The following is a 26,114-nucleotide window of genomic DNA, read 5'->3' as shown; positions in this document are numbered from 1 at the left end:
GAACATATTTTGCCGGATCCCTCTTTGTGTTTTTCTGACTAACACAAACAAGAATAACACTTTGCTTTTGTTTTAAGTGCATCAGTTTAATAATCTTGGCATTGCATTGTGGCTTTTAGAAATTAGTAAATGCAAACCATTGGTTTTAGTTCAAATTAGACAAGGTAACATACAGAGTCTTATCATAGACTTACAAACAGGTCTGAAAAGAGAGATGGTCTTCAACTCAAACAACTCCAGTCGACGATTTGAAAAGTACAGATCACCTAATCTTTCTGCTGGAGTAGAATGGCTGAAATCATTATTTTTTTCTTTTTTTTTTTACAGTCCAACAGCTTGACTTCAGTTGCCCAAATACCCACCGCTCAAATTGTTTACAAACAACCCAGAAGTCAATAAAGTGTTTGATTAAAACCGCCGCGCCATTTCTCTATATATTGAATAACTATCGGGCGTGGGATCGATTCGGGAGCGGGACACAGAGGCGGCGGCTGCGAGTGGAGGTGATTCTGTGAAATTGGATGTGACCTGCTGGGCGCTGGGCCACACTCTCCTTTAATGAAGCGAGAATATTACTCTGGAGACAGACAGAAAAACAATCAGATTGGAAAAACAAACCTGGGGAGTGTCCCGGGGCGGATTTTACAGATGGTATCAGAACAAGGCTTGCAAACTGAGAATGAGAAAGAGGATCATATCAAGCCTTTTTTTTTTTCTTTTTAAGGATAAGGACAGGCGGAGGTCAAGTTGAAAGGTCTAACTGGACATGCAGACGGCTGATGGAAAGCTCTTCATCTGTCTCACAGTTTATTCATGGTTCAAGATAGAGTTTAAAAGGTCAAAAATGTGCAGAAACACAGCAATGGGTAGAGGCGACACATATTTTGCTATCGAGGGTATGCAGAGAGAGATGCACGATGAAGATAGAAAGGGTGCGACTCAAACTATTATACTAATTAACTAACTGACCAGTAACTAACTGACCAACTCAAAATCAGTGCGTCATTGCTTCTTCTTAGGCTAACGACTGTTTCCTGTCTGTTTTCTTCCTATGGAGAGCTAGCCATGTCTTGTTGAAAAAGTATTTAAACAGTACTTGCTGTTGTATAATTACTTGCAGCATGTGAAAAGCTTTACTCACAATATAAATACAGCGGAGACTTCTGTGTTTAGAACTCAGTGTTTTAGCCATGAAGCTAAAGGCTAACATTAATCCGACACCAGTAAATGTTAAAATAGCACCGCTATCTGAAATAATTTTAACTTGACATTTATTTAAAGTGATAGTCTGGAAGTCTAGGTTATAAAATATGCAAAATCGACAACTTGGTCTTGTATTTTTATGTAAAATATAATTATTGTGTTTTGTCCCTCGTTCCCGAATCTCAGCAACAAATCAGAGTCTAGTATCCTCCTGCGTTGACCAATGAGACGAGCTTTTCCTGTCAACCAGCCTGTCAGGTCCAATCAGAAGGGAGGGGGAGGAGCTTGATCCTTTACTTTGGAAAATTCAGTTCCTGCTATCCTCATTGTGCAAACTAAGAAGGGCTTTCTGGTTAAAGAGGGGAGGAATTTGATTGTTTACTTTCAAATTTCAATCCATCTCTCCTCAATTTGCAAACTTACAGACTATCACTCTACATTTTCTTCTGTTTTGTAAACTAAATTTCATTTGAATTTATGTTAGGATGTTGACAGAATACTTTAGCAAACCTTTCTTATAGAGATACCACAAGTATGTTGGGAACTACTGCTGTATAAATATGTCACTGATGGTGCGAGAGGGCAAAACAGTCTGTGAGCCCACTGCTATGCAGTCGTGTTCTCCCTGTGCTTAGATAATAAATGACCATTTGATTCAGACTTTCACTCTATTATTGTTTACTACGTACTATTTAATATACAACCTATCCTTACCAACAGGAAGTTGGTACAGTATACCGTGCAACTTCCCCACAACTATTCAGATAAATCCACAACTATTCCTATTACTATTTATAGCTCTGACACTTTGTCACAACTACAAATACATTTTTCCCAATCAGTTCAAGTTCACATTTGTGCTTAGTCGCCTCACACGCCCTCGCCTCGGGTCTGACTTAGCAAGCTGCTCCTCTCACACCGCCTTTCCCAGTCTCATCCCTCCATGAAGCAGACCCTGATTTGACAGATAAATGCTTCGTGTGCCTCTCGATCGCTCTTTCCCCGTGTGATTCCATGTGCATTCATGTGCTAGCGACTCAGACTAAGATAATATCACAATGTACAAAAGAAAAATATTGTCAGAGTGCAAGAGCAAAATAGCCCTCTTAAAGGGCTAGACTCTTTAAAGGGAATCCCAATTGCCAATAAGTTCAGCAACAGTGTTAATTGGCCTTTGTCTTGATAATGCTGGCTCCATCCCATAATCCCGTAATGCGGTGCCGTACTGAAGACAGCAGATGGCGCTGTAGCGGTCTGACAAAAAGACTCTTGAAACTATGCTGCTGTGCTGAGTTCTGCAGTCGACACAACTCACTGCGAGGCAAAAAAAAAAAATCACTGAACCAAACCACAGCACTTCTTAGACTTTATTTTCACACATTCAAAGAGTGGAGCGTGTTGCCTTCAGGACACTCAGCGAAACAAAGCGGAAAAGAAAACTATGCGAAGAGGTGTCAGACAAGGCCACCGGGAGGAAAAGATGAAGACTAAACAAAACAATCTCCGAAAGTGAAGTGAGAATATTTAAGTTGCCCTTTGGACGACAAAAAGAGAAAGCGGCCATTGGAACTCCAAAACGTTATTGTCTTGGTTTTTATATTATGGGACTTTAACTTGGGAAGCCATAAAGTGTTATTATCATGGCAGTTATATGCGCAAAGGATGTTGCACTAATGATGTTTTTCTTTCTTTGTAAAAAATGAAAAGGCCACATCTCGAGTTCTTGAACTAGACTCTTGGATAGAAGCAGCTTTCTGAGGGTGACCCGACAGTCCACGTTTTAAGGTTAGCACTCACATCGCATCAAGGGAAGGCCGGTGATATAATGACTTGGTGGGTCTGTTGTATACAGTGGATATATTTGTGTGTCTTTACTTCACGACATATGACCAGGCACTCACAGATCAGCCTTAGTTACAGGTCAATTCTCTCATTCCCAGAGCCCCGAGCAACAGAAAAGACAGACGTCAACTGCACTGCCGGGACAAAAAATCAGTAAAGGTTAAGTTTGCGCAATACGCGGCAGTCAAAGAAGGTCACTGCTTTAAACGGCAGACAATGTGTTCTGTCATAGTTCAGTTGTGGACTCTCACTGGAGGCTCCAACGGCAAGATGCAGTGCGGGCACCGAAACCACATGCAGTTGGACAGGACACTCTCTGTCTCTGTTTTTTTAATTGGAGACAGTGATAGATAGACAGTCCTTTCACCCGTGGCTTGGCCTTGGTGGGGGATGTTGACATTGCACAGGAGAGATAACTGTCTAGTTGCACTCTGTGTTCCATGGGGGATATCAGTTATTCCATAAGTTCAAAACTTTATTATTAGTTAGCTTTTTACTTGGCCTCAGCATTAGTTCAGTTCTCCAGAGCAGGTGGCTCCCATTCACAGTTCATCCCTTTTCCTCACAAGATTATAGTCCAACCTATTGTCGGCCTCCACAGCGAGCTGCCAGGTCGTATATGACAGTCCATCGTTGTGCACTACTTTCTGGTGTAGTTCCAACACTCTCTCCTCCAAAGTGCTTGTTACTTTCAACCAACAACAGCGGGGGCGTCCCATTGAAAGCTGCTGTCTTCCCATTATCCAGTCCAACTAAGTAAATATCTTTGATGTCTCCGACCGACAGGACCGCTAGGAAAACGACATCCATCGCAATCCACACTGTGAAAATCCAGTCAGGGACCTCCTCCGTGGCCTCACTTTGTTGAAAAATGAGAGACCAGTTAATCAATTCCATAGTTAGTGGTTCGATCCGGTTTAGGATCACAGCGAGCAGCAGGTCCAGATAGGAAAAAAAAGAAAAAGCAGGAGAAGTCAGAAACACGTCTGTCCTCGGCATCAGGCAGTAGAAGGATATCTTTTCTTTACCTGCAATGTCGTGGTTCTCTACGTCGTGATGTGCACACTGAGGAACCTGGTGCTGGTCACTTTTCACAGCAGCTCCATTGATGGTCAGAGGAGCATGTTGGACAATTAAGAGCCACCAAATGAATATGAAGTAGCCTAACATCGCATTTACTAAAGGCACAACACCAGAACATAAATGGAAATGACTCACCAAGTCATGAGTCCATAGAAAGTTGGAACACTCTTTGCATCCGCCTCAAAAACGATGACTATTCTACTGTACATTTTTCTCTCTTTCCTTGAATTACACTCAAAAATCACAGAAAGCAGACCCTCATTTGCATTTCAAGATCTATAATAAGACACTGATCAAAACAACTATTCACAAATGTACAATGTTTATCTAACAGACCTTCAGAATCAACTCCATCTCTTATCGCCATGCTATACACCAACACTGACAATGAAGGAATTCAACAACCCGATCCAACTACGCAATCCTACTTTCTGACATCCAAGACACTTTCTCGAAAAACCTGTCGTCACACATCTGGGCAGTGATTGGATGCCGGCGAGGAAACGACTGGCATTTCTTTCATTTGGCGTGTCTGTCATCGAGAGAGCTTCGACTCCACAGAATGACACGAGACGGCGGTAAGTGATGCTCCGTCCGCCTCATCGCGGGACTGCAGGGAACCGGACGGGAGTGTGAGAGGACGGGTCAACACGGAGGAGACAGGAGCAGATATCACGGTGACAGACGGGAGTTGGACTGACAATCCAGAGAAAAGAGTGAGACACGTTCAAACTTTATCGCTCCACAGAATGTGCAAGGGGAAGTGTTGGGTAATGGGTTTTCGCTCATTTTGGTGTTCTCTGATTCCTTGCCAGGTCCTGGAGCTTAAAATATGACATAGGGATACAAAAAAGAATCACAAAAAATGTTGACTATGGTGACCTTTCATTTTTGGTCTGAAGAGAATGAGATGAACTAAGTAGCAGTGAGATGACGGACTTTTAGCTTTTTTAAATGGACATTGAGTGTCATACAAACTTGGCAATGCCGTTTTCGACACTGAATTAGTGAAAATGGGAAACAGGATGGAGTCTGTGTAAAACTGGGACAGATGAATGTTTTGGGGGGGAAATCCATGGGACAAGGGGCACAAAACTGGGACTGTCTCAGAGTGTCGCCCTGTTAACAAACGGTCATGTTCGAAGCCAGCATGTGGGAAAACAAATACTACACCTTTAATAGAGAGATGCACAAAGGTGACAGAACTTTTTTTTCCTTGAGGGCCACACATTGATGTGTATACAGCATGGAGGGCCACAGATCGGTGGTCAACATTCCCAACACTTTTATTTGGGCATGGAGCTGGTGGGGAAGCTGGCCAATATATAAGTTTTAACATTTTACACAAAACAAGTAGGTGTTGAGTCCAAAATGATCACTGTTCAAATTAAACTAATAAAGATAAAATACAAACCAAAAATCATATACAAAAGGAAATTCATAGCAAAGTTTAAACCCTGCCACATGGTTCAGTCAGAGATTTTAAAATGGCCGACAAGGACCACGCCTTCCCTTTGTTCCAACCATGTGGTGCAGGTAAGTTTTTATACTGACTAAATTAACAATTAAACCAAGTTTTAAACAGCAAGGTGTCCAAAATAAATAATGGGTCAAATGTGGCCTTTGCTCCGTCATTGTCTCACAATTAATTTTTGAGGTTTTGATCATGTTGAATTAATAAACTCGCAGTAAAAACTACCATCTTTGATGTTGCCAATTAAATGAGAAGCTTAAGGGCCGCACTTTGGACCCATGCCCTACTGCTCCTCAGCAATGTGCGTGAACCACATGAATGAATAATAACATATTAATAATATCTTGAAAAAGCAGTACATGCCCTCATTAGCACTCGTCTGGATTATTGTAGCACCTTGTACTGTGGTTTGGACCAAGCATCCATAAACAGGCTGTAAATGGTCCAAAACCCAGCGGCCCGTCTGCTGACAGGCACCAGGTGACGGGGGCACATTACAGCTGTGCTCGCCCATCTGCCACAGAATCCACATCAAGATTCTTTGATTGTCTTTAAATGTTTTAATGACATGGTAAATAAATAAATAAGGTCAATGGTCACATTTATATCGTGCCTTTACCTGCTTTAGGCAGGTACCACTCAGACTTTCACACAGCAATGTACGCAGACACTGGAGGCAAGTTGGGGGAAGTGTCTTGCCCAATGACACAAAACGACAGTGTGCACCTACAGGATTCGAACCGCCGACGGTCACAAGACGACCCGCTCTACTCTCTGCGCCACCGTCGCCCTGTAACATAGCGCCTTTGTCTCTGTCTGAGCACCCGTCTGTCCATGCCCCGTCCGGAGCACTTCGCTCGGCTAACCTGCTCCTCCTGGATGTGCCCAAAGCGCACATGAAAACCAGAGGAGACAGAGCCTTTTCCGCTGCTGCTCCCCGGCTGTGGAGCGGTCAGCCCCTCAGCGTCCGCTTGGCCCTGACTCTAAGCAGGTTTAAATCCTCCCTACTTGTTTGCACAATAAGTTGACCTGTTTCTCGACTGTATTTTCTGTCTCATTGTTCTTTATCCCCCTGATGAAGCTATTAAATGCATTCCTGTATGCACTACGGTCACATTGCCCCACATGTTACTAGTCAAAATGATAGATTTGGGTAAAACAAAGGTCCTATAAAACGCATTGGACATATCCATGTAAAAATTGATGTACAATGTTCATTTTCACAGATATTGTTGACCTGTTTGAAATACAGTATATGTTCAAGTGGTAGTATTTCTATAGGCTAAGAGTGTGTTTTGGTTCCACCTATCTATTGCAGGATTAAATGCATCTTTGAGCTGTACTGTGGACCTTTATTTTCATCAAAAAAATGTTGGCAAGAATAAAGACAATTATTCTTTTATTCAGTGCTGTAGTTGATAACTTAGTGGATCTGATAGTCATACTGATTGCTGTGGCTACAACTAGAGACTCACATGCAAGAGTATTATGTAAATTCCATAAGGGACATTAACAGCAATGATTTTAACTTAGAGGCGTCATTTTGCAGGTGAGTGAATCAAAATGACCTGCTTCATAGTCAAGCACCCGTGGTTGTTGTAAATGTGCTATAGAAAGAGGTACACAGTGGTCCAACGGTCGAAATTGAAAATTAAATAACAGCAAGTCCATTGTTTTCATTTCTGCTGGACAACCTGTTCTTCTGAGAGTTTGTTTTCACTGTTTGATGGGGTGTCATTCCCATTGCTGCCTGCAGAGGACACTCCAAGGCCAATTAGAAATCCTGACCGGCCAGTGCCTTGCTCATTACTGTCTTCTCTTTACGTAGACATTATTTCTACCTTTTGAACTGCGATGCGGAGCAAAAACAGTGTTTATAATTCACAGTTATGCAGGATATGTCCACGATAATAATCATTTCAACTGGATTATAAATGTTTTGTGATTTCATTGAACATAAAATAATTCACTGGTTATCTGTGTGCAACAATGTTTTAACTCAATGAAAAAGAATGAGGAATACGTATTGAACATCTGACGCCTCGTTCTTTTCCACTTTCTGCTTGTTTTCAGCGGTGTGCATATTTACACAATACCTGGAAGACTTGCTTGGCTGAGAGAAAACAGCCAGGAGTGGTGTGTTTTACTGAGGGCTCCCGAACACATCTCCACTCCTCCACTTCTATCTCTTCTTCCTCCAAAAGCCTGCAGCTCCGAGCTCCACACATCTTTATCCAAGTCCACACCGCCAGACTGAAATTCCCTCCACACACATTTTCTCTGCAAACACCCACAAACAGCGGCGCGATTAAATTTGGAGCTGAGGCTCTGGCTGTATGGAATACTAATACGTATGGGGCCCAAAAAAATACTAATAATAATACAGCAATATAAGTTTATATGGGCTCTGTGCGTGGACTGTTGCTGCAGTCCAGCCCTGCACAGAACTGTGTCTGGACTCAGTTGTTTTATGCTAATAGACGGGATGTTATGAATCATTTCCTGTAAGCCAATGTACGGTAATGACTATGCTCTGTCCACTTTAAATACATACATTTAAATAAAGTAAGATTTCATAAAAGTAGCTTAGATTGTGATGTTGTTTTAAGGGGAGACGCTACACGCAATTTTCACATTTAAAAAAAAAAAACCCTAATCTCAACAAAAATATGTTTCATTTTTGCACTGATTCAATGTAATTTCAAAAGCCATTTTCTCATAATGCATTTTTCTCAGTAGCACCAACAGACAAACCTTCAAACTATAACTCTCCAAGGCTGGAAAGTTATAGTTTGAAGGTTTTTTCAGAGGGACTTTCGCATATCTAATTGATTGACTGCGGAATTCTTCCGCAGTCAATTATTGGTTTTCATGTTCTTTATTATTATTCCTCTTCCATCTTTTTCCCGATTTTCTAGAGCTTTCAGCACCTTCATGCTTTGTGCAATTTATGCAAGTTATGCATCAAAACGTTCCGCATGTTGAGGAGAAGGGTGCTATTACTTTTGGGACTTCTGCAACTTACGGTTTTTCCGCAATCGGCCAAAATGTCGGAGATTTTTCCCATTGACTTATAATGGGGCTGCCGCAAATCCATGCTTTTCTGCACTTTTTTCTGCATTTTATGCCATTTCTGCACTTTGTGCATGTTCAGCTTATGCAACTTGTGGGTTTTGAGAAAAAATTGTCCTTCTGCAGTTTTCCAGTTTTTTTATACGAGAGTTTGAAATTTTTGCATTGGTGTGTATGGGGGAATCCAGCCAATCAGGAGACTCCAGGCCTTTCAGCCATTTGTGCAGCTTCTGCCAATCAGCGGAGGCCATTTCAACAGTTTGACCAGTTTATGGAATATAAAAGTTTATGCAACATTAATAATTTATGCAAATGAACCACTTTATGGGATTTAACCAGTTAATGCATTTTAAAGCGTTTATGCAACTTAAGAGTTTATGCCATTTAGGATTTATGAATTTTAAAGAGTTTATGCAATTTACACAATTTATGCAAATTAACACATTCATGCATTTTACCAGTTTATGCAGTTTATACAGTTTATGCAACGTGACATTTTATGCATTTTACCAGTTTATGCAAATACGATTATGCAAATTAAGCAATTTATGCAATTTAAACAGTTTATGCAATTTCTGCATTCGCTTCCCGCAATTCCGCAGTCAATCGCAATGGCGCAGCCATTGCATTTCTAGTTCCTAATATAATTTATTGAGTTTTAGGCCCTGTCCAAACGACGCCAAGCTGAGGTAAAGATATTTTATCAATCCAGTGTATCGTCCATACGTTTCCAAACTAGGTCCTAGAGTGGAAAGATCTCAAAACGCCGTTTACGTGGCTCCGTTGTTACGACGTCTCCGCAACTTTTACTAAAACTATGACATCACAGCACCAGAGTGGTGTCTGTCATCCAGAATCTACTGACCTTATAATGAGCTTTACTCATGGATCTATGATGGTTTTACTCCGCTCCTCTTTGCTCCACTGCAGTCTACAAGCCACAGGTGACAAGTAGAAAAACACAAGTCAGTCTGTGTTTTTGGACTGACAGTAAAAGTCACTGACAGGTTTTTCTGCTTTAGTCCAGTTACGTCTGAAGAAAAAACTCTCCTCGTCGTCTCTTCTGTAGATCGTAAATCCTTGAATCAGTTTAATTTTCAATGTTTACATTCCACAAAACTTTCCTCTACATCTTGTTCTATTATCTGTGTTAGCGTCACAGCGCCTCACACAGGCCTGGCAGATGAATTGCGCCGTTTTCACAGACCTGAGTCGACCCATGTGGACGAACACATTTACTGAGCTGGCTTCGTGCTTACAAAGAAAGTTTTTGAAAATATAAGCATTTTGTCTTCGTGTGGATATAGTCTCAAACTTTGACAGATTTCTCCACTAATAAACCGCTTTATTTTTAAACTAAACAAGATACTCAAACCCCCCCAACAATTAGAATTTACCTGTGTACTCAGTCTCTGGTAAGGAAAGCTGTGTGATTAATCCCACAGTCAACAACCAAGGATGCAAGAATTCAATCTGTACTCAAGTCGTCATCATTTTGTTTGACTATGCATTATCGTCCAATGAGAAGCTCTTACTTATGGTGAAAACAGTGGTCAGTGTTAGTTTACTCCCTCACCATCTTAGTTTAAATGTATTCAAATTCACAAATATTGACCTGTTTGGTATACATGTGTTGCACGAAAGGCGACTGAGATGACGCTGTAATCCAAATATGGTCATTTCTGGGAGACAGCAATGTTAAAAAAAAAAACTGCGATATGCACACACAGACAATACAAAACTTTCTCAAAATTCGATTTTCATTCTACTCTTGCAACAACATCTCTGCTTTAGTATTTCCTACAGAGCGTCTGATTACAAGACTTTTAAGTGTTCAAATAGAAGCAACAGCACGATCCATGCGGGTTCTAGGCTGATTTATTGAATCTTGACCTCCTGTAGAGCCGCATTTTGCAATAATAGCTCAAAATCTAATACAATGCTCACTTCTTTGTGTAATAAACCCGCATTTTATAATAATTTTCTAATTTTTCTTTAAAGGGAAATTTCAGGGTTTTTGACATAGGGCCTCATTTCCTAGTTATCCAGAGCAGTGGTTCTCAACCTGGGGGTCGGGACCCCCAAGGGGGTCGCGAGACAAATTTGGGGGGTCGCCAGATCATTTGGATAAAATATACATATTTTTATTAGCATATAATCAAATGTTTTATTGTAGCATGTCTTTGCTACTTTACCAGAGTACCATTATTTGATCATAGTTTGATGAATTTTATTTCAGCCATTTGTTTTTTTCTTTGTTTTTTAAGAATTATGTCGGCTAATGCTCCTATTTTTCACGGTAAAACCCGGGCGGGGGGTCACGAACCCCTTTACCTGTTATAATGGGGGTCGCGGCTCCAAAAGGTTGAGAACCACTGATCCAGAGTGTTGTTGATTTCTCGATATATATATATATATATATATATATATATATATATATATATATATATATATATATATATATATATATTTTTATTCATGCAGTTCTTATATTTGAAGAGTTTCGTGGTGCTAGGCTAGTGCTAGGCTAGCACACGTCTATAGTAACTAGTAGCCTGCACTAAAAACAGTCTGACCCAAGCACAGTGCACCTGAGGCAAATCACTTATAACACCAGACTACCCATATAAATGTTTGACTGAATTATTTTGGAAATATAACAATTTTGCATTTAAAAGAACTTATATTTGAGCAGCATCAGCTTCCTGGTTGTAAGCTACGCTGCGGCGGAGTGATCTGCTCGGTTAACGGCTCTACAGTAGTTTGTATTCCTGCGGCCGGCATTACTACACGTGGAATTCGCAAAGGAGCTTTCTACAAATCAGATATGGCAACCTTTGGAGGATGACCCCATGATTTTGAAGAGGTTTTTAATGCAGGCTACTAGTTACCACAGACATGCGCTAGCCTAGCACTAGCCTAGCGCCGCTAAACCCTTAAATATAAGGACTGCATGAATTTAAAAAAAAAAACAATATCTCCAGAAATCAACAACACTCTGGATAACTAGGAAATGAGGCCCTATGTCAAAAATCCTGAAATATCCCTTTAAATTAACTTAGAATTGCATTGGCAACTTCCTGAAATTGTGAATTTGTAAAGTTGTGTGATTTCGGTGACATATATCGTCCAGGAATACTCCATCCCCATCCCCGCGGGCTGACTCTCTGCTAGTTTTCTACCGCTCAGGTATTTTAAGAAAAAAAATCTCCGTCTAAGAGCCATCTGTCGGCTCTATTGTCTGAACTCTCCATGCGCTTGAAAGCAACGGCGTTTCAGCGTGCACTTGGAGAGCTCTTTTTTTTTTTCTGAATTATTTCTTTACCTCCCGTCCTTTCAGACTCCGCTTTGTCACCTAGATTCACCGGGAGCTAAGGGTGGCGGCGGGGGTTGCATTGTGTGCGTGTTGTGATCGGGCTGACAGGGACCACCTGGAGCGACAGGTGAAAGGATGGCAGGCAGTTCTTTTCAGCTCTCGTCGCCGGTGACTCAAGCAGCGGCGCGAAAGGCTCTGAACAGGTGGGCTTTCGCTCTTGATGCACGCGGGTTCATTTAGACGTTTCCGCAGAAGCTCCAGACGCGGCGTGAGAGTGACGTCGCAGAGCGGGTGCATGATTTTAACGGGGTGCAGTTAGCGACGGATGTGTTTGAGCAAGTGCAGGTGATCTTGGGCGGCACGGTAGCGCAGCGGTTAGTGCTCTCGCTTCACAGCTAGAAGGTCCGGGTTCGATTCCCACCTGCACGGGGCCTTTCTGTGTGGAGTTTGCATGTTCTCCCCGTGTCTGCGTAGGTTTCCTCCGGGCACTCCGGTTTCCCCTACCGCTAAAAACATGCACAATAGGCCAGGATGAATGATGTGTGTGTGTGTGTGTGAGTGAATGCATGGTGGTGGTCAGAGGGTCCGTTGGCGCAGACGTGTGTAGTCGCGAAAGCGCTTCTGACAGTCTCCCCCAGGGGAAACTGAAGCTACAAACGTAGCTTTCCACCACCGAGTATGGAGTGAATGTACAATTGTCTCATGTTGTAAAGCGCTTTGTGACCATGTCTGTGAAAGGCGCTATATAAATAAAGATCTTCTTCTTCTTCATCTTTGGTTATTTATGCACACAAGTTTAAATAGGGGATATTATGGGTATTTGGGAATAATCTCAAACACATCTTTTAACAACATCTTACAAGCTTCACTTCCTGATCTTCAAGCAATCTCACAGTAAGCAACACAATACAAACCAGTGTTGTTTTCGTCAACGAAGACGATAACGATATCTTTTCGTTGACGCCCCTTTTTTTAATGACGATAACGTAACGATGACGAGCTAAAATGAGCTCTTTGGGGACGAGAACATGACGAGACGTTTACGAGTTTACGTCAATTAGACGAGACGAGACAAAAATGGGAGAAGGTTTTTCGTCAGATCGTTCACAAACAGTGTTTGTGCGCGGAGTGAGAGAACACACGGTAAACGTGACCCGGAGCGGCGCCGTGCTGCTCATGATGCGGCAGCGGCGCCTCTATCTCTCTCTCTTTCTCTTTCTGTCCCCGTGGCGTGCAGTCACTGCTCGCGTACATCCTCCTCGGAGCGTCTGACATCCAGGTCACAGGGACTTTATTGTTTCTCAGGACAGTTTTCAATACCGCGGCGTTTGAACGCAGAAAGCACGTTGATGTAGGCTACGTATGTGCAGACAGCGCTGTTGGTAAAAAAAAATTAAAAAAATCTCGAAGCGATGATCAGAGGACGGGGAGAGCGGGCGCTTTTGGGAAAAGTACTGTTCACAGTAGGCCTACCACTTCTGCCAGTGCCTATCGTGGTGTCATCTGTTTGTCAAAAGCTATAGAAAGCCAATAGATAGCTATTATTTATCCCAATTTCCAAGACTTAGGCTATTGAAATTCATTATAACTTCTTATAATGAAACAGACGAAAACGTGACAAAAACCTTTTTAATTTTCATCTGACTAAAACGTGACTAAAACTATCACACTTTGAAATGACTAAAATGTGACTAAACCTAAAAGCATTTTCGTCCAAAAGACTAAGACTAAAACTAAAAGGGCTGCCAAAAACAACACAGCGGATGATCAGTGGTCACATTTCAGACCTCTGATTAAAGAGTCTTTAATTTTGTGTTTAAAAAGGACCCGATTTGATTCTCCCTTCAGTTTGTTGGGTAAACAGTTCCAGGCTCTAGTGCCTTGTACAGAGGAAGTTGATTGTCCAAATGAAGTGATTAGTTTTGGGCTCTGACAGTTCCCGTTCTGAGCGCCTCTAGTTCAGCTTCCGTCGAGAAAATGTAATGTTTTCAAAAGATAGAATGTTTAAATTCCTCAGACTAACATAATGATGTGACCTAATGGGCTTCCTTGAACCTTCTCTCTTATATATATATCATTTGTAGAGGTTTGACTGTAGTGACAGTGGCCTGTGACCATGAGCGGATGCAGCAACAAACCAGGTATTTGACCTCTGACACCTGCTGGATCTTGTGCCCATTTATCTGTCAATGTAGTTGTTCGGATATGGACTTAAAACTTGAGGCAAAGCAAACTTTTTAACATTCAATGACAGACCTGAGTTTTCTCTCGCGCATAAACCACTGCATCATCAGCGTGCATCTGAAATCCCGCGGTAGGACATGAGTCTGGCCGATTATTAATGTACAGCGTAAAGAGCCACAGAATAACCTCTGTTGAAGATTCGAGAATTACTCAAAGATGCGCAAAGTGGCTCGAAACGCCGCTCCAGGGCTGTTTCCCATAGCCTATAGTACCTCGCCTTGCCTTGGTCTGATGTGGGCATGGATCAGCTGTTCCAAAGTTCATGTCCAGCAGAGGCAGGTGTCCTGGCTTTGGTTAGCATGCGGCTAATCGGGCAATGGCACGTCAGTCAGTGTAGCCTTGTAGCATTTCATTTAATTGATGTCAACCACTTTTAAATTTTCATTACTAATGTATTTATTCCCCTTTCGATTTTTATTTACTATTTATTAGCCAACAAAAAACATCTGGAGAACGCCGGCGTAGGTTTAATGAAATGTAACTGCTTTTTATTTAGTTTGAGCCCTGCTTTAATCAATAAAAATATATTTACTGACTTTGCTCCACTAGCCCTCAGAATCCCGCCTCCTCAGCTGAACTACCCCCCACATAATGATCTTCCTTCTTTTATTTTGTGATGTCACTTCCATTCCCTCTGAAGTGTGTTCCATGAGCAGATCTTTATGGATCAAGGCTTGGGTTGGACAGAAGGCAAAGAAAGGCACCAAGCTTTGGGAAACCGCCCAGGTCTGTTTTTGATTTTGCATGCTACCCCCCTTTAAACAGTAACATATATTTTTGAATAAGGTGTATGATTATTACTCAGGGCCCTATGGCACAAAAAAAGTGAAATTATATATATATATATATATTAGGAAAAAACAGTGGAGTGAGAGACTGGATTTTGAATGAGCCTGTCGCGACATCAACATAAATATTATAAAATAGTGCTACAGAAAAAGGCTTTCCACAAGTGGTTCTCAACTGGTGGTTTGGGGACCTTGAAGTGGGTTGTGAGCCTTTGTCAAAAATATCAGTTGATATCTAGTTTGAGATACTTTTTGATAGCTAGCCGCGTGGTAAACGCTTGAAACAACAGTAACAATAAGTATTGTATTGTATATTAATTGTAATAAAATGGGGCCAAACTGCAAATGATCATGTTTTTATTTGGGTTGCACATCATTGAGGGAGGGTCCTGAAGATATACCAGTTTGATGCATTACACCACACTTTCTCACAAGTCACCAGAAACCAGCAGACTGTGGATCAGCAATGGTTATTTTTCCATAGATTGAACAAGATTGAAGTTAGTTGCAGAGTAAGGGGACTATTTCTCTACGATGTCTCCTCCACCTCTCATCAGAGATGATTTCAGAGCATGTTGGTGTTCTTCCAAATGAATCACATTCTAAATGTCACTGCAGCCTTCACTCACAACGGCAGCACACAATCACTTATTGTTGGTGTAAACGAGCACGACAAGAAAACTCCGATCACTATGATTCATTCACACCATGGCAACCAGGCCCAACCGCCTTGGCTTCTAAGATCTGTAATGGATTTGTAATGGATTCTCAAAAAGTACCAGGACTAGGCTCGTTGCAACTCAAAAAACTGAGAGAGAGGTTCACAAATGTTTCGGGCTGAGGCCAACGATTCAGAAGCTCCCACTGTAAAAGGTAATGAGCAACTATCATTCATGATATTTGTCATTTCACGATACTGTTTTCAATCAAAAATACAGGGGCAGCAGTGGCTCAGATGGTGCAGCGGGGCATCCTCTAACTGAAAGGTTGGCCGTAGGGGTGGGCCATATCGTATCGCAATATAATTTTTTGATATCATTGTAGTTTTTTATATTGTTGTGGACAAGATCAAATTTATGCTGCGCTCAACTCCATCAACACTGACTGTAGAACACGGGGACAAGTGCTTAAAAAGTCAAATGAAATGAAGGATGTGAGTAGATCATGTTTGCAAGGAAATTAGCATGCCTAAAAAAAAAAAGAAAGAATAAAATATCACTGAATTAATCTTCCCAATAGGCGTGAGGCTGAGATCTTGAAGTGATTTGTCCATTGTCAATTATATCGTCAGATATATCGTTATCGTGATATTTCTTTTGTATATCGTGATGTAGATTTTATATCCTAGTTGGCCAGCTCAAATCCCGACTCCTGCAGGTACAGACTGTCCTTGGCACGATGGCGCAGATTGGCCGCCTTGCTTTTATCAGTCCTCCCCAGGGCAGCTGTGGCCAGTATACAAACTGTAAATGGACTCAACTTATATAGTGCATCTCTACCTTTATCAGGCCCAAAGCGCTTTACAGTAAGGAACCAGTCACCCATTCACTCTCTCATTCATGCACCAATGTACGCAGACACTAGAGGCCAGTCGGGTGAAGTGTCTTGCCCAAGGACACAACGACGGTGTGCATTTGCGGGAGCTGGGATTCAAACCTTTGCTCACATAGAAAACAAGGATCAGCAGCAGTCATTCGCTCATACTTTACTCACACAGCGTTGCTCTACCTGTCCTCTGTAGCTTTAGATTTGGTCGGGACATTGTGTATAATGAGTGTGCAAAAGGGTTCAGAGCCGCACCTGTATGTAGTGTGACTGCGGCGGCTTCTGTCTGCAGAGAAGGTGTTGTCATCACTCCTTTGTCCATCACACGCCGGAGAGCTTTCTCTGATCCCTGGGCACAAAAGAAACAGCAAACAACTATCAAGCCGTGGCCAGCCTCTATAATAACAAGTCAGTCACTAGAGCAGCAATGTGCTCGGAGGAGTTTGAGGAGTTTGAAGCAGCAAAGTAAACGCATTAAAGGCCCCGTACATGATTTTTTTTTGTTGTTGTTCACAAACAAGAAGTGTTGGTTTTGGTCCGAACTCATTCCCAACTTTCCATAGGCATTTTCAATTATCTTGATTCTTCTCAAAGATGAGTTTATCAGCATGTTTACAACGCACAGGGTCACTTTTCCAGTTCACAGTCTGCAATGCTAACGGCAACTAGCCAGCGTGTTCACAATCAAAGATAAATCATAAAAAAAAACGCTTTATAATTTGATACACAGGCCTTTTTCATGTCTGATATTATAAAAACAGTGATCGAGAACATTAGGGCCATAATAACCATTTGTCGATTACTGACGAATCGCTTTTATAAAATGTATAGACGGTTTGAGTATTTTTTTCGGCCCTGGCGATGCGTTTTCTCGCAAATCAAGCGACACCAGGAACTTTAGGGGGCAGTGTTTACCTGCCTTCATGTTACCCCTAGGGAGAAGAAGACACGCGAGGCAAGGGAGGGCGTGCATATCAAAAGAGTGGTAAGGCAAGGTAAGGCAAGTTTATGTGTAGAGCACAATTCATACACAAGGCAATTCAAAGTGCTTCACAGTTGCATAAATATAAGAAAACAAATACAATCAATAAAAACATCAACATAGAATTAATCAATTACAGTAAGAGGCAAGAGTGTAGATAAAATACTGCTAAATGCATTTTTAAGTCTTGTTTTGACTCGCTCTGTCTTGAGCACTATTTCGCTCTGTCTTGAGCACTATTTCACTTACGCATCACAACAGCGCCACAGTTATGCACAAGCACCTGAAATGCAAACCCCATGTCTTCCCCAAAAATAGGAGGTACCATGTTGACACGCGGGGTTTTCACACATTGCTCTCGTTTCGATTGTAGTTACCGAGAAGTGCACTTTAATGGACACATGGAGACAAAGGCTGCTTCCAAATTCCTCCAATAATAGCTCCTATGTCCTTATCCTAGCTCCTATCCCCTTGTCACGTGCTCAGGTCAACTGTTAGATCCCTATGCCATTAGGGACTAGAGCTTCAGCTGCGTTTGCACAACCCGACCGTCCTCACCCAGCGGCGGAAACAACGGGGAAGTGACATCACCAACAGCTGCTTCAGAAAAACGACATCATCCATATAGTATTGGACTACAAAAACACTCCAACTGCTGCCATTGACTTCAATGACTCAAACATGAGCCACAATGATGATGTGAAGCCACACAGAAAACAGATGATTCATGATAAAAAGCTGTTTCAGATTTACCTTCAGCTACAGCTTCATCAGAGAAATAAAAAATGCTCTGATCAAATATTCCACCAAATCCTGTCCTTTGATTCATCCTCAGAGAAAGATTCCGCATGAACACACAGTGAGGTCTGCTTCTTCCCTCTGCAATGTCTGCAAATGATCCATGTGGCTGAAGTTTCTACTAAATGAAAGCAAAAGCACAAACTGACTTCATTTGGGTCATTTACTCTTTAACACACTGACATACGACTGAGCTGTGGTGACTCTAACGTGTATTTTGTCACTTTTATAAAGTTTGGCTTGTGCAGAATCTTTTTATTTTATCATTGAATGAATGTGTGCCTGTCAATCAACAGGAAGCATACAGGCTCTTTTCCCTCCCTCGTTCCTCACTGGCAGCACCATTCGGACGCTTCTTATCATGGCGGACGCTGACGCACATCCGAGTTTGGGCTCTGACGTCTCACCAGTTTGCTCGATTCCGATGCACCAAAAGGCTTTATTGTGCACCAGGCAGGATAATGGAGCATGAGAGACTTACCTTGATAGAATAAAGTTGATCAAATTTTCCTCGTTATAGTAGTAATCCCAATGGGCGCTGGCTGCTCTGCTTTATGACCACGACACTGGGGGCCGCCATTGCTCCGCCATTGCTGTAGTACCTCCATATCGCCACTAGTGCCCCATTGAAAAGCATTGGAGTTTAGACACCTTAAAAACAAATTTAATGCCTGGTTTCAATTTTTTCATCACTAGACTAGGCGAGATATTCCTCCTGAGATAACGCTGGGTTAATCACAATTTATGAAACCAGGCTGGTTTTCGGAAAAAGAATTTTTTAAATCTCGTACTTAATGAGGCTCGGACTGTTAGCATTGGAGCAGCGCGAGCTACACGTCACGCAAGGGCCGAGTCTACGGCTCGTATGTCCTTTTTAGGAATATGCTTCGTCAGAGCTGGGGAGGGGGAGTCTGTAAATCCGCCATGACTTCCCCCACGACCGTGGTCATTATGGTAAAAGGGGAGGAGTGAGCATAAGACATTTTTTTTTTACAGTCTATGAGTAATCCAAACATCCAACGACTGAATTGTGCATTATAAATATACTTTTTTAAACTTTTCTTATACATACTGCTTTAGTTATTTGTTATATTATGTTAAATTATGCTCAAATTCATGTGCCTGCTTGTTTTTAATATGGTGAATGAATTGTGAAATGACTATTTAATGTAAAACACAATTTGCTAATCTTTATAAAATCTTAATAAGATGACATTCAGTCGTAGCAGCTTCATTAATCCTGCAGGCGTAGTACATTCACTTGTAAGCAGAGAATGTGTTACAGTAGTTTGCTCTTATTTATGTTCATGAGAAATAATGCAGCAAATTCATTTGGGAAATGCACATGAAACAAGGCCCTTACTCTGATTATAAGGCATAAGTTATTGTTAGCAAAGAAATTAAAAAAGTTAAAAATAATTGTTGACTAGTCGATTATTGAAATAATAATTAGCTGCAGAGCCAGAAAACAGAACACATTTTAATCCACTGTCCAAAAAATAAAATTAATAATAATAATAATAAAATTCTGTTGTTTGCCCATTTTGTTCGTTCATGTTTACAAACAACCAGCTTCATTTACTAAACTTATTAAAGTACAGACTTTTGTGGTTGGCAATTAAAACAAAATTGTCACAGTCAGACTATATCTGCTTCACGATATGCCCTGCATAGCATTACATTCAAGAAACGTAAATGGCCGCTAGCTTTTATGCTAATTTTCAGCGGTAATTGCCAAGTAAATAAATTGACTGCTGTAATGTTTTCTAACTAGGTTCTTATGTGGCCCAAATGGTCTTGATTATTCATAGTTTGCAAATGCTACATCTTCCATTTAATATGCATCGGTGGTTCTCAAACGGCAATATAGTCTTTGTTCATTTTAATGAGAGACTTTTATTTATGCCGTAGCAAACGCTTTAAAGTGAGCTGTTTATCTGGCTTACATCCAGTTTGGTCATAATTTAGTCCAATAGATCTATATTAGATCTGTTTTAGACCTGATCTCAGCCTGGTGGTGCTTGGTGTGAAAAGTTTGAGAGCCACTGATCTATGGATTTCATTATTGTGGGGTGACGCGGTGTTTGAAATCAATACTGTAAATGAAGTATTACGCTGCTTTCATCAGGCAATTTTCACAAAACGTCCAAGCATCCAGGCGGGCGCCCTGTTTTCTGCTTACATTAGAAAGTGAAAGAAAGTTTTATTGCAATACTTCAGTTGGACCCATTGACTGCGTACTCATTTGGAGTCAGGCACAGGTGAAATGCCCACCGCGGCTGTCATGTAAACCGATACGAGGGGATGTTTTATGGCTGTAGGAGAAAGTGTAGGCAACCCAAGCAGACGCGAGCTTCACATACCTCAGATTGAACCGGGCCTCGTGCTGTCAAGGCCACTGCTCGCCCTGGAACAATAGGCAGTGATGGCTCGAGTTCATGGGTGAACGTACAGATACTTCTGCTTGAGTAATACTGCATTATATTGTTTTTATACTCATTTTTAAATAAGTACTAAAAGCAGTACTAAGTAATTTGTTTACCATAATAAATCATTTTCGTAGTCCCTCTGGGGGGAAATACAAGTGTTCATGGGATGATTTCATCTACCCAGGTGTGTCTGGCCAGAAAACCACAATTGCAACTTGACTGCCACCGGACCGGAGCAACCAATACACACTAATGGAATCACGAAGAAGAAGCTAACAGACTAATGGGCAAAGCTAACTGAGGGCTAGCACCACTTAAACAGTATTTACAGCCAAGTTTGATTGAAAACAATGATGTCCATTGTGTAATTGGATGTACAATATCCCTCTGTCCCGTTGTCTTTTCTGTCAGTGTAGTATTTACTCTCACGGACAATTAATGAATAAAAAAAATGCAACTTGCTACGACACCTGCAGCTGTGCTTATGGCCTCTAGGGGCACGAGTTACTTAGTACTGCTTTAAATAAGTAGAAACCAAACCAAATTGCGCCCCCAATTGACCACCTGTACGGGAACACAACGGGGACAAACTTTCTTCCTTGCCGTGAATCAGTGGAATTGTCAACATTACTGAAACACCGCCACCTACGGTTCTGGAGTGTGCATCATGAGGCTTTTTAAACGGACAAAATCTACTGCCATTTTACGTTTATTTAAGTTGTGAAAAGTGCTCATAAACTCATCCCTGTGAAGAATCTGGAAGTTAGGAATGTGTTAGGAAAGCAAGGAATTAGTTTGGACATAATTAACAGCTTCCCATTTTATTCTTTGGAAACAAACTACACACAGGTCCTTTTAGGCGAGACACTGCTGGTCAATAGGGAAACTTTTACTAATTGAGAGATATCAATTAGAATGTTTTGCTGTCATAAATATTAGGGGGTAAAAGGTCAATTTATGGTTTTATATAAAACATCCATCCATCCATCCATCCATTTTCTTCCGCTTTATCCAGGGCCGGGTCGCGGGGGCAGCAGTCTCAGCAGAGATGCCCAAACTTCCCGGTCCACACACACCTCCTCCAGCTGTTCTGGGGGGACCCCGAGGCGACACCAGGCCAGCTCGGAGACATAGTCCCACCACCGTGTCCTAGGTCTTCCACGAGGCCTTGTCCCACTAGGACATGCCTGGAATACCTCTCGCGGGATATATATAAAACATAAAATACAAAAATGCCCAGAATTGGCTACAGAATCTTAATAGTGGATAGAGCCAGGTTCAAATTGATGGGTTTACTTTGTTGTTTTGGGATTTTTTTGCCGTTAGCGAGAAACACTTTGTAGTGGAGGCAATTTGAGGCATGCTATATTGGCAAGTGCGACCAATTAAGCCTTTTCAATCCCGATTCAATGAATAACGCCTCAGTGCGTCTGTCAAACAGGCTCATGACTAACACCCCCTGAGAGAAGACTGAAATAGTGACTGCTCTGCTGTCGTTTCTGTCAATTCCTATTGTCTTCAACACAGTCACATGGGGCGGTGACAGCGCACGTGGCCCATAGGTTAACTAATACAGGGTGTAGAATATCGTGTCGCTGCGCAAGTTCCACAAGGACTTGATTAGATTGCTGATAGCATGATAATCAGCCCGAGCAATTACACATCCGTTTGAAGTGTTGCTATTATCTGGTGAGTCAGGAGCCGGCGCTACACGCAAACCAGATCTGTCGTGTCCAATTAAATAAGGCGACTTGGTTTTACAGTGAGAAACGAGGGGGTATTATGCTTTTTACAGGTATTGGGTGATGATCTGTTTGGCAACAGTTTATTTCTACACTTGATACATTGTACGAACCAGATTTAGAACAAAGTCTGTGCTATGTAACAATGTGTAATAACCTTTTACCTATGGGTTATATTAGACTGGACAGTTAAAAGCAGTGAAAAACGGGGAAAGCCATTTTGCAAATTGACAAAGCCAGTACTTAACTAGAAAGCAACACATGCAATTACTGTGTTCATTTATTTGGTCAGGACAGCGCGTGTTAGGCTCTATCCACACCAAGACAAAACAGGTAAAGTTTCACAACCATTCTTTATAAACACGGAGCCAGCTCAGTCAATGTGCCCGTCCACATGAAGCCAGTCATGTGTATAAAACTGCTGCAAAATGTAATTGTGAAATGTAAACAGTAACAGTAAAAGTTGCGGAGACGCCGTAACAATGGAGCCACCTAAACGCCGTTTTTGAGATCGCCCTGGGACCTTGTTTGGAAAATGTTCATTTATACAGACCCCCAAAACGCCGGTATGGATGATACGCTAGATCAGGGGTCCTCAAACTTTTTTCGCTGGGAGCCACATAATCAATCCTGACTGTGATGGGGGGCCGGGCCGGGTTGGCTATAACACAGAATTGTATGACCCAGACCAAAATGCAGCAGGCCTCATTGTGGAGTAGAGATTACTCGCCTGGCACAGTTGTCCTCACTGCTATATCCACAACATCACACTTGATTCCAGGCACATATTTGTTTTGCTGTAGTGGTGTACAAAAATAGTAATCAAGTCTTCACAATAACAGCTTACACTTTGATTGCGCTTTACAAGCCTGTGTCACAAGTTTCCCAAAGTACCGTAGTCATTATTCATTCACTCCACACTCTGTGGTGTAAAGCTTCATTTACCACGTGGCCATAATGTGTTGTTTACGTCCTGATCTCCTATGTCAGTGCCCTCTGCTGGACAAGTGTGGATTTTTTTTATTTTTTTATTTAAGTTGCCCCCTTGTGGCTGGGAAAAAAAATCATAACTCTGCACAGGAATGGGCTAGAAACATACTTTTTTTTTACATACTCAGGGATTGGTGCTCTACAAGGAAGGGGCCGGATTCAATCATCTCGCGGGCCAGAGTTTGAGGACCCCTGCTCTAGATTGATCGAATATTTTTGCGTTCCTGAGCTTGACTTTGTGTGGACAGGGCCTTAAAGGGGCTAGATGCAGGTTGGCCATTTTATTATACTCACTACTGCCACCTCAGGTCAGAGTGCTAAACTCTACGCCACTGTGCCACCCCGTATCACAAGGCTTTAAGTAATACCATGTGCTTTTTTCACTTGCCATCGTTAAGAATTTGTGAAATCAGAAGCAAATATGCAAGGCTATTCAGAACAGAAGACCGTCTTCACATTCCACATTCAAACGACTTGCCGCGTGTTCATTAAAGTTAACTTCTCCACTAACTCCTTTCTTCGGTACCACTCGAGCATCACGCCTCACACTTCAGCTTCCTCCGCTCCGGCTCCTAAGTTGCCTTGACAACTCCGCCTCGCTCGGCTTGTGCTGAACATGTATTTTTTCCTTCTCCTCAACAACTTTCCTGCCCACAAATGCCTCGGGTTCCTCTTGAGTTCATAAAAAAAGGTCCGTCTGAAGGAAGCGGCCCGGACGATTCACGGGCCTACTCCTAATTGCTAACACCGTTCGACGTGCACCGTCCGCGAATTTCAAGGTTTACTCACCCCTTTTCTCTGCTCGCTTCTCGCTCCCCGTGAGTCACGTGAAAATGGACCTCCGCGCTCGCCCCGCTGCGTTCATCACGTGAAACAAGTTAGAGAGAGTTTTTTTTTCTCTTCTTCCCCCCGCAGTTGCATATAGGGCCGTTGCTGTGTGTTGGCTGGCCGGACCCCTCCCGTCCCTCTGCGGTGGTGGAAATAGCCCTCAGCTGTTGTTTGTCGGGGGCTAGGCGGGGGCGGGGGGTAGATTCGGAGACATAGACGGGAGCGTCCCACACGAGAGAGAGGGAGGGAGAGAGAGAGAGGAGCCATCTATCAGTGATCTGCAGCTGTCCCGAGCACAGATAGGCCCACAGGAAACAGGAAGCAGGGCCGGCCCGCTGCAAGAGGAATGAGAGGGGAGCGAGCAGGGGAAATTGAATTACAATTACGACAACTGGACAAGGCATGCATGTTGATGATTTTAAGGCTTCTGAAAGTACTTTGGACTCCTTAGTACAGTATTGAAAAAAACACAACTATACACTGTAAAATGTAAACTATTGTTTCTCAATAACTACATAAAAATAATTCCAAGGGCTGCCGATTCATTGAACCGGCAGTTAGAAATAGTCACAATATGGGAACTTATATACGTATATAAAATATGTATGAAACCCACATGTTATTAAAGCAATAATACACGTTTGCATCCAAACCAAACCTATTTATTTTTCCCCATACACTGTAAAAAAAAAAAAAAAAAAAATCCAAGGACTGCCAAGAAATTTGTACGTTGCACAAATCACAAGTTTACATTGTTGTCGATTCGAAGTTAATTGAAATTACTCACAGCTATAAATCGTCACAATATAAGAATTTTAATTCAGTCAACCTCCTTTATATAGTTCAGTTCATGTGGATTCTTAGGTTGACATAACCGAACATAAAACATCATTTATATCAACTATCTGCAGCAATTGACTAAATTTAACAGCGTCTTTCGTGCACTTGTTTTAAACCACTCACTCATGTTGGTAGAAAAGTGCTATAAATATACATGCGACTCTTTACCGTTTACAGATCATTTGAGTTAATAAAAAATAGTTAAGATGAAATTGTTGTTTCAACTCAATAAAAATAATTCCAAGGGCTGCCGAGAAATCTTATGTTAAATCAATGACATTTACATTGTTGATTCATTGAACTGACAGCTATAAATCTTCACAATATGAGAATGTAAGAAAAATAGTAGTATAAAACCCACGTGTCAATAAAGCAATAATACGCTTTTGCATCCAAACACTAAAGCTATTTATTTAACCCATACACTGTAAAATGTAAACTTCAACCAAAAAAAGGACTGCCAAGAAATTTGTAGGTTGAACGAATCACGAGTTTACATGGTCGTCGATTTGAAGTTAATTGAAATAACTCACAGATATAAATTGTCACAATGTGAGAATTTTAATTCAGTCAACCTCCTTTATATAGTTCAGTTCATGTGGATTCTTAGGTTGACATAACTGCTTTCAGTTGTCTAAAGTGAAAAACATCATTTATATCAACTTAGTCTTTCATGCAGTTGTTTTAAATCAAGAATTCATTTCATCTTGAGTATTGTATATTAACTCAGATGATCTGTAAATGGTAAAAAGTCACATATATATACAGTATATAGCGCTTTTCTACCTATATGAGTAGTTCCATGATGTAGACTGTCTAATGTGATATAAATTTTGGGTTTCACTTGTCAGCTCATGTCAGACCAAGGATCCAAATGAGCTGAATTGTCTAAGGTTAACTGAATAAAAATGATCATATTCTGACCATTTTTAGCTGTG

The 26,114-nt window shown here is 41.6% G+C and overlaps 1 protein-coding gene across 1 annotated transcript in view; it reads right to left on the bottom strand.

Moving 5' to 3' along the window:
- The window catches only part of gypc (glycophorin C (Gerbich blood group)), a 43,647-nt gene extending 19,081 nt beyond the window's left edge, over nt 1–24,566 (bottom strand). Inside the window, exons 1-2 of the mRNA XM_079563000.1 lie at nt 24,298–24,566; nt 16,823–16,916 (exon numbers count right to left, since the gene is read on the bottom strand). Coding sequence (XP_079419126.1) covers nt 16,823–16,889 — 67 coding nt within the window. The 5' untranslated portion in view covers nt 16,890–16,916; nt 24,298–24,566. The remainder of the gene's footprint in view (nt 1–16,822; nt 16,917–24,297) is intronic.
- Nucleotides 24,567–26,114: the final 1,548 nt, after the last annotated feature.

This window comes from Gobius niger (assembly GCF_951799975.1).
Source record: "Gobius niger genome assembly, chromosome: 9".
Taxonomy (NCBI): Eukaryota; Metazoa; Chordata; class Actinopteri; order Gobiiformes; family Gobiidae; genus Gobius; species Gobius niger.
Note: the sequence above shows the minus strand (reverse complement) of the source record. Positions and strands in the feature narration are given on the sequence as shown.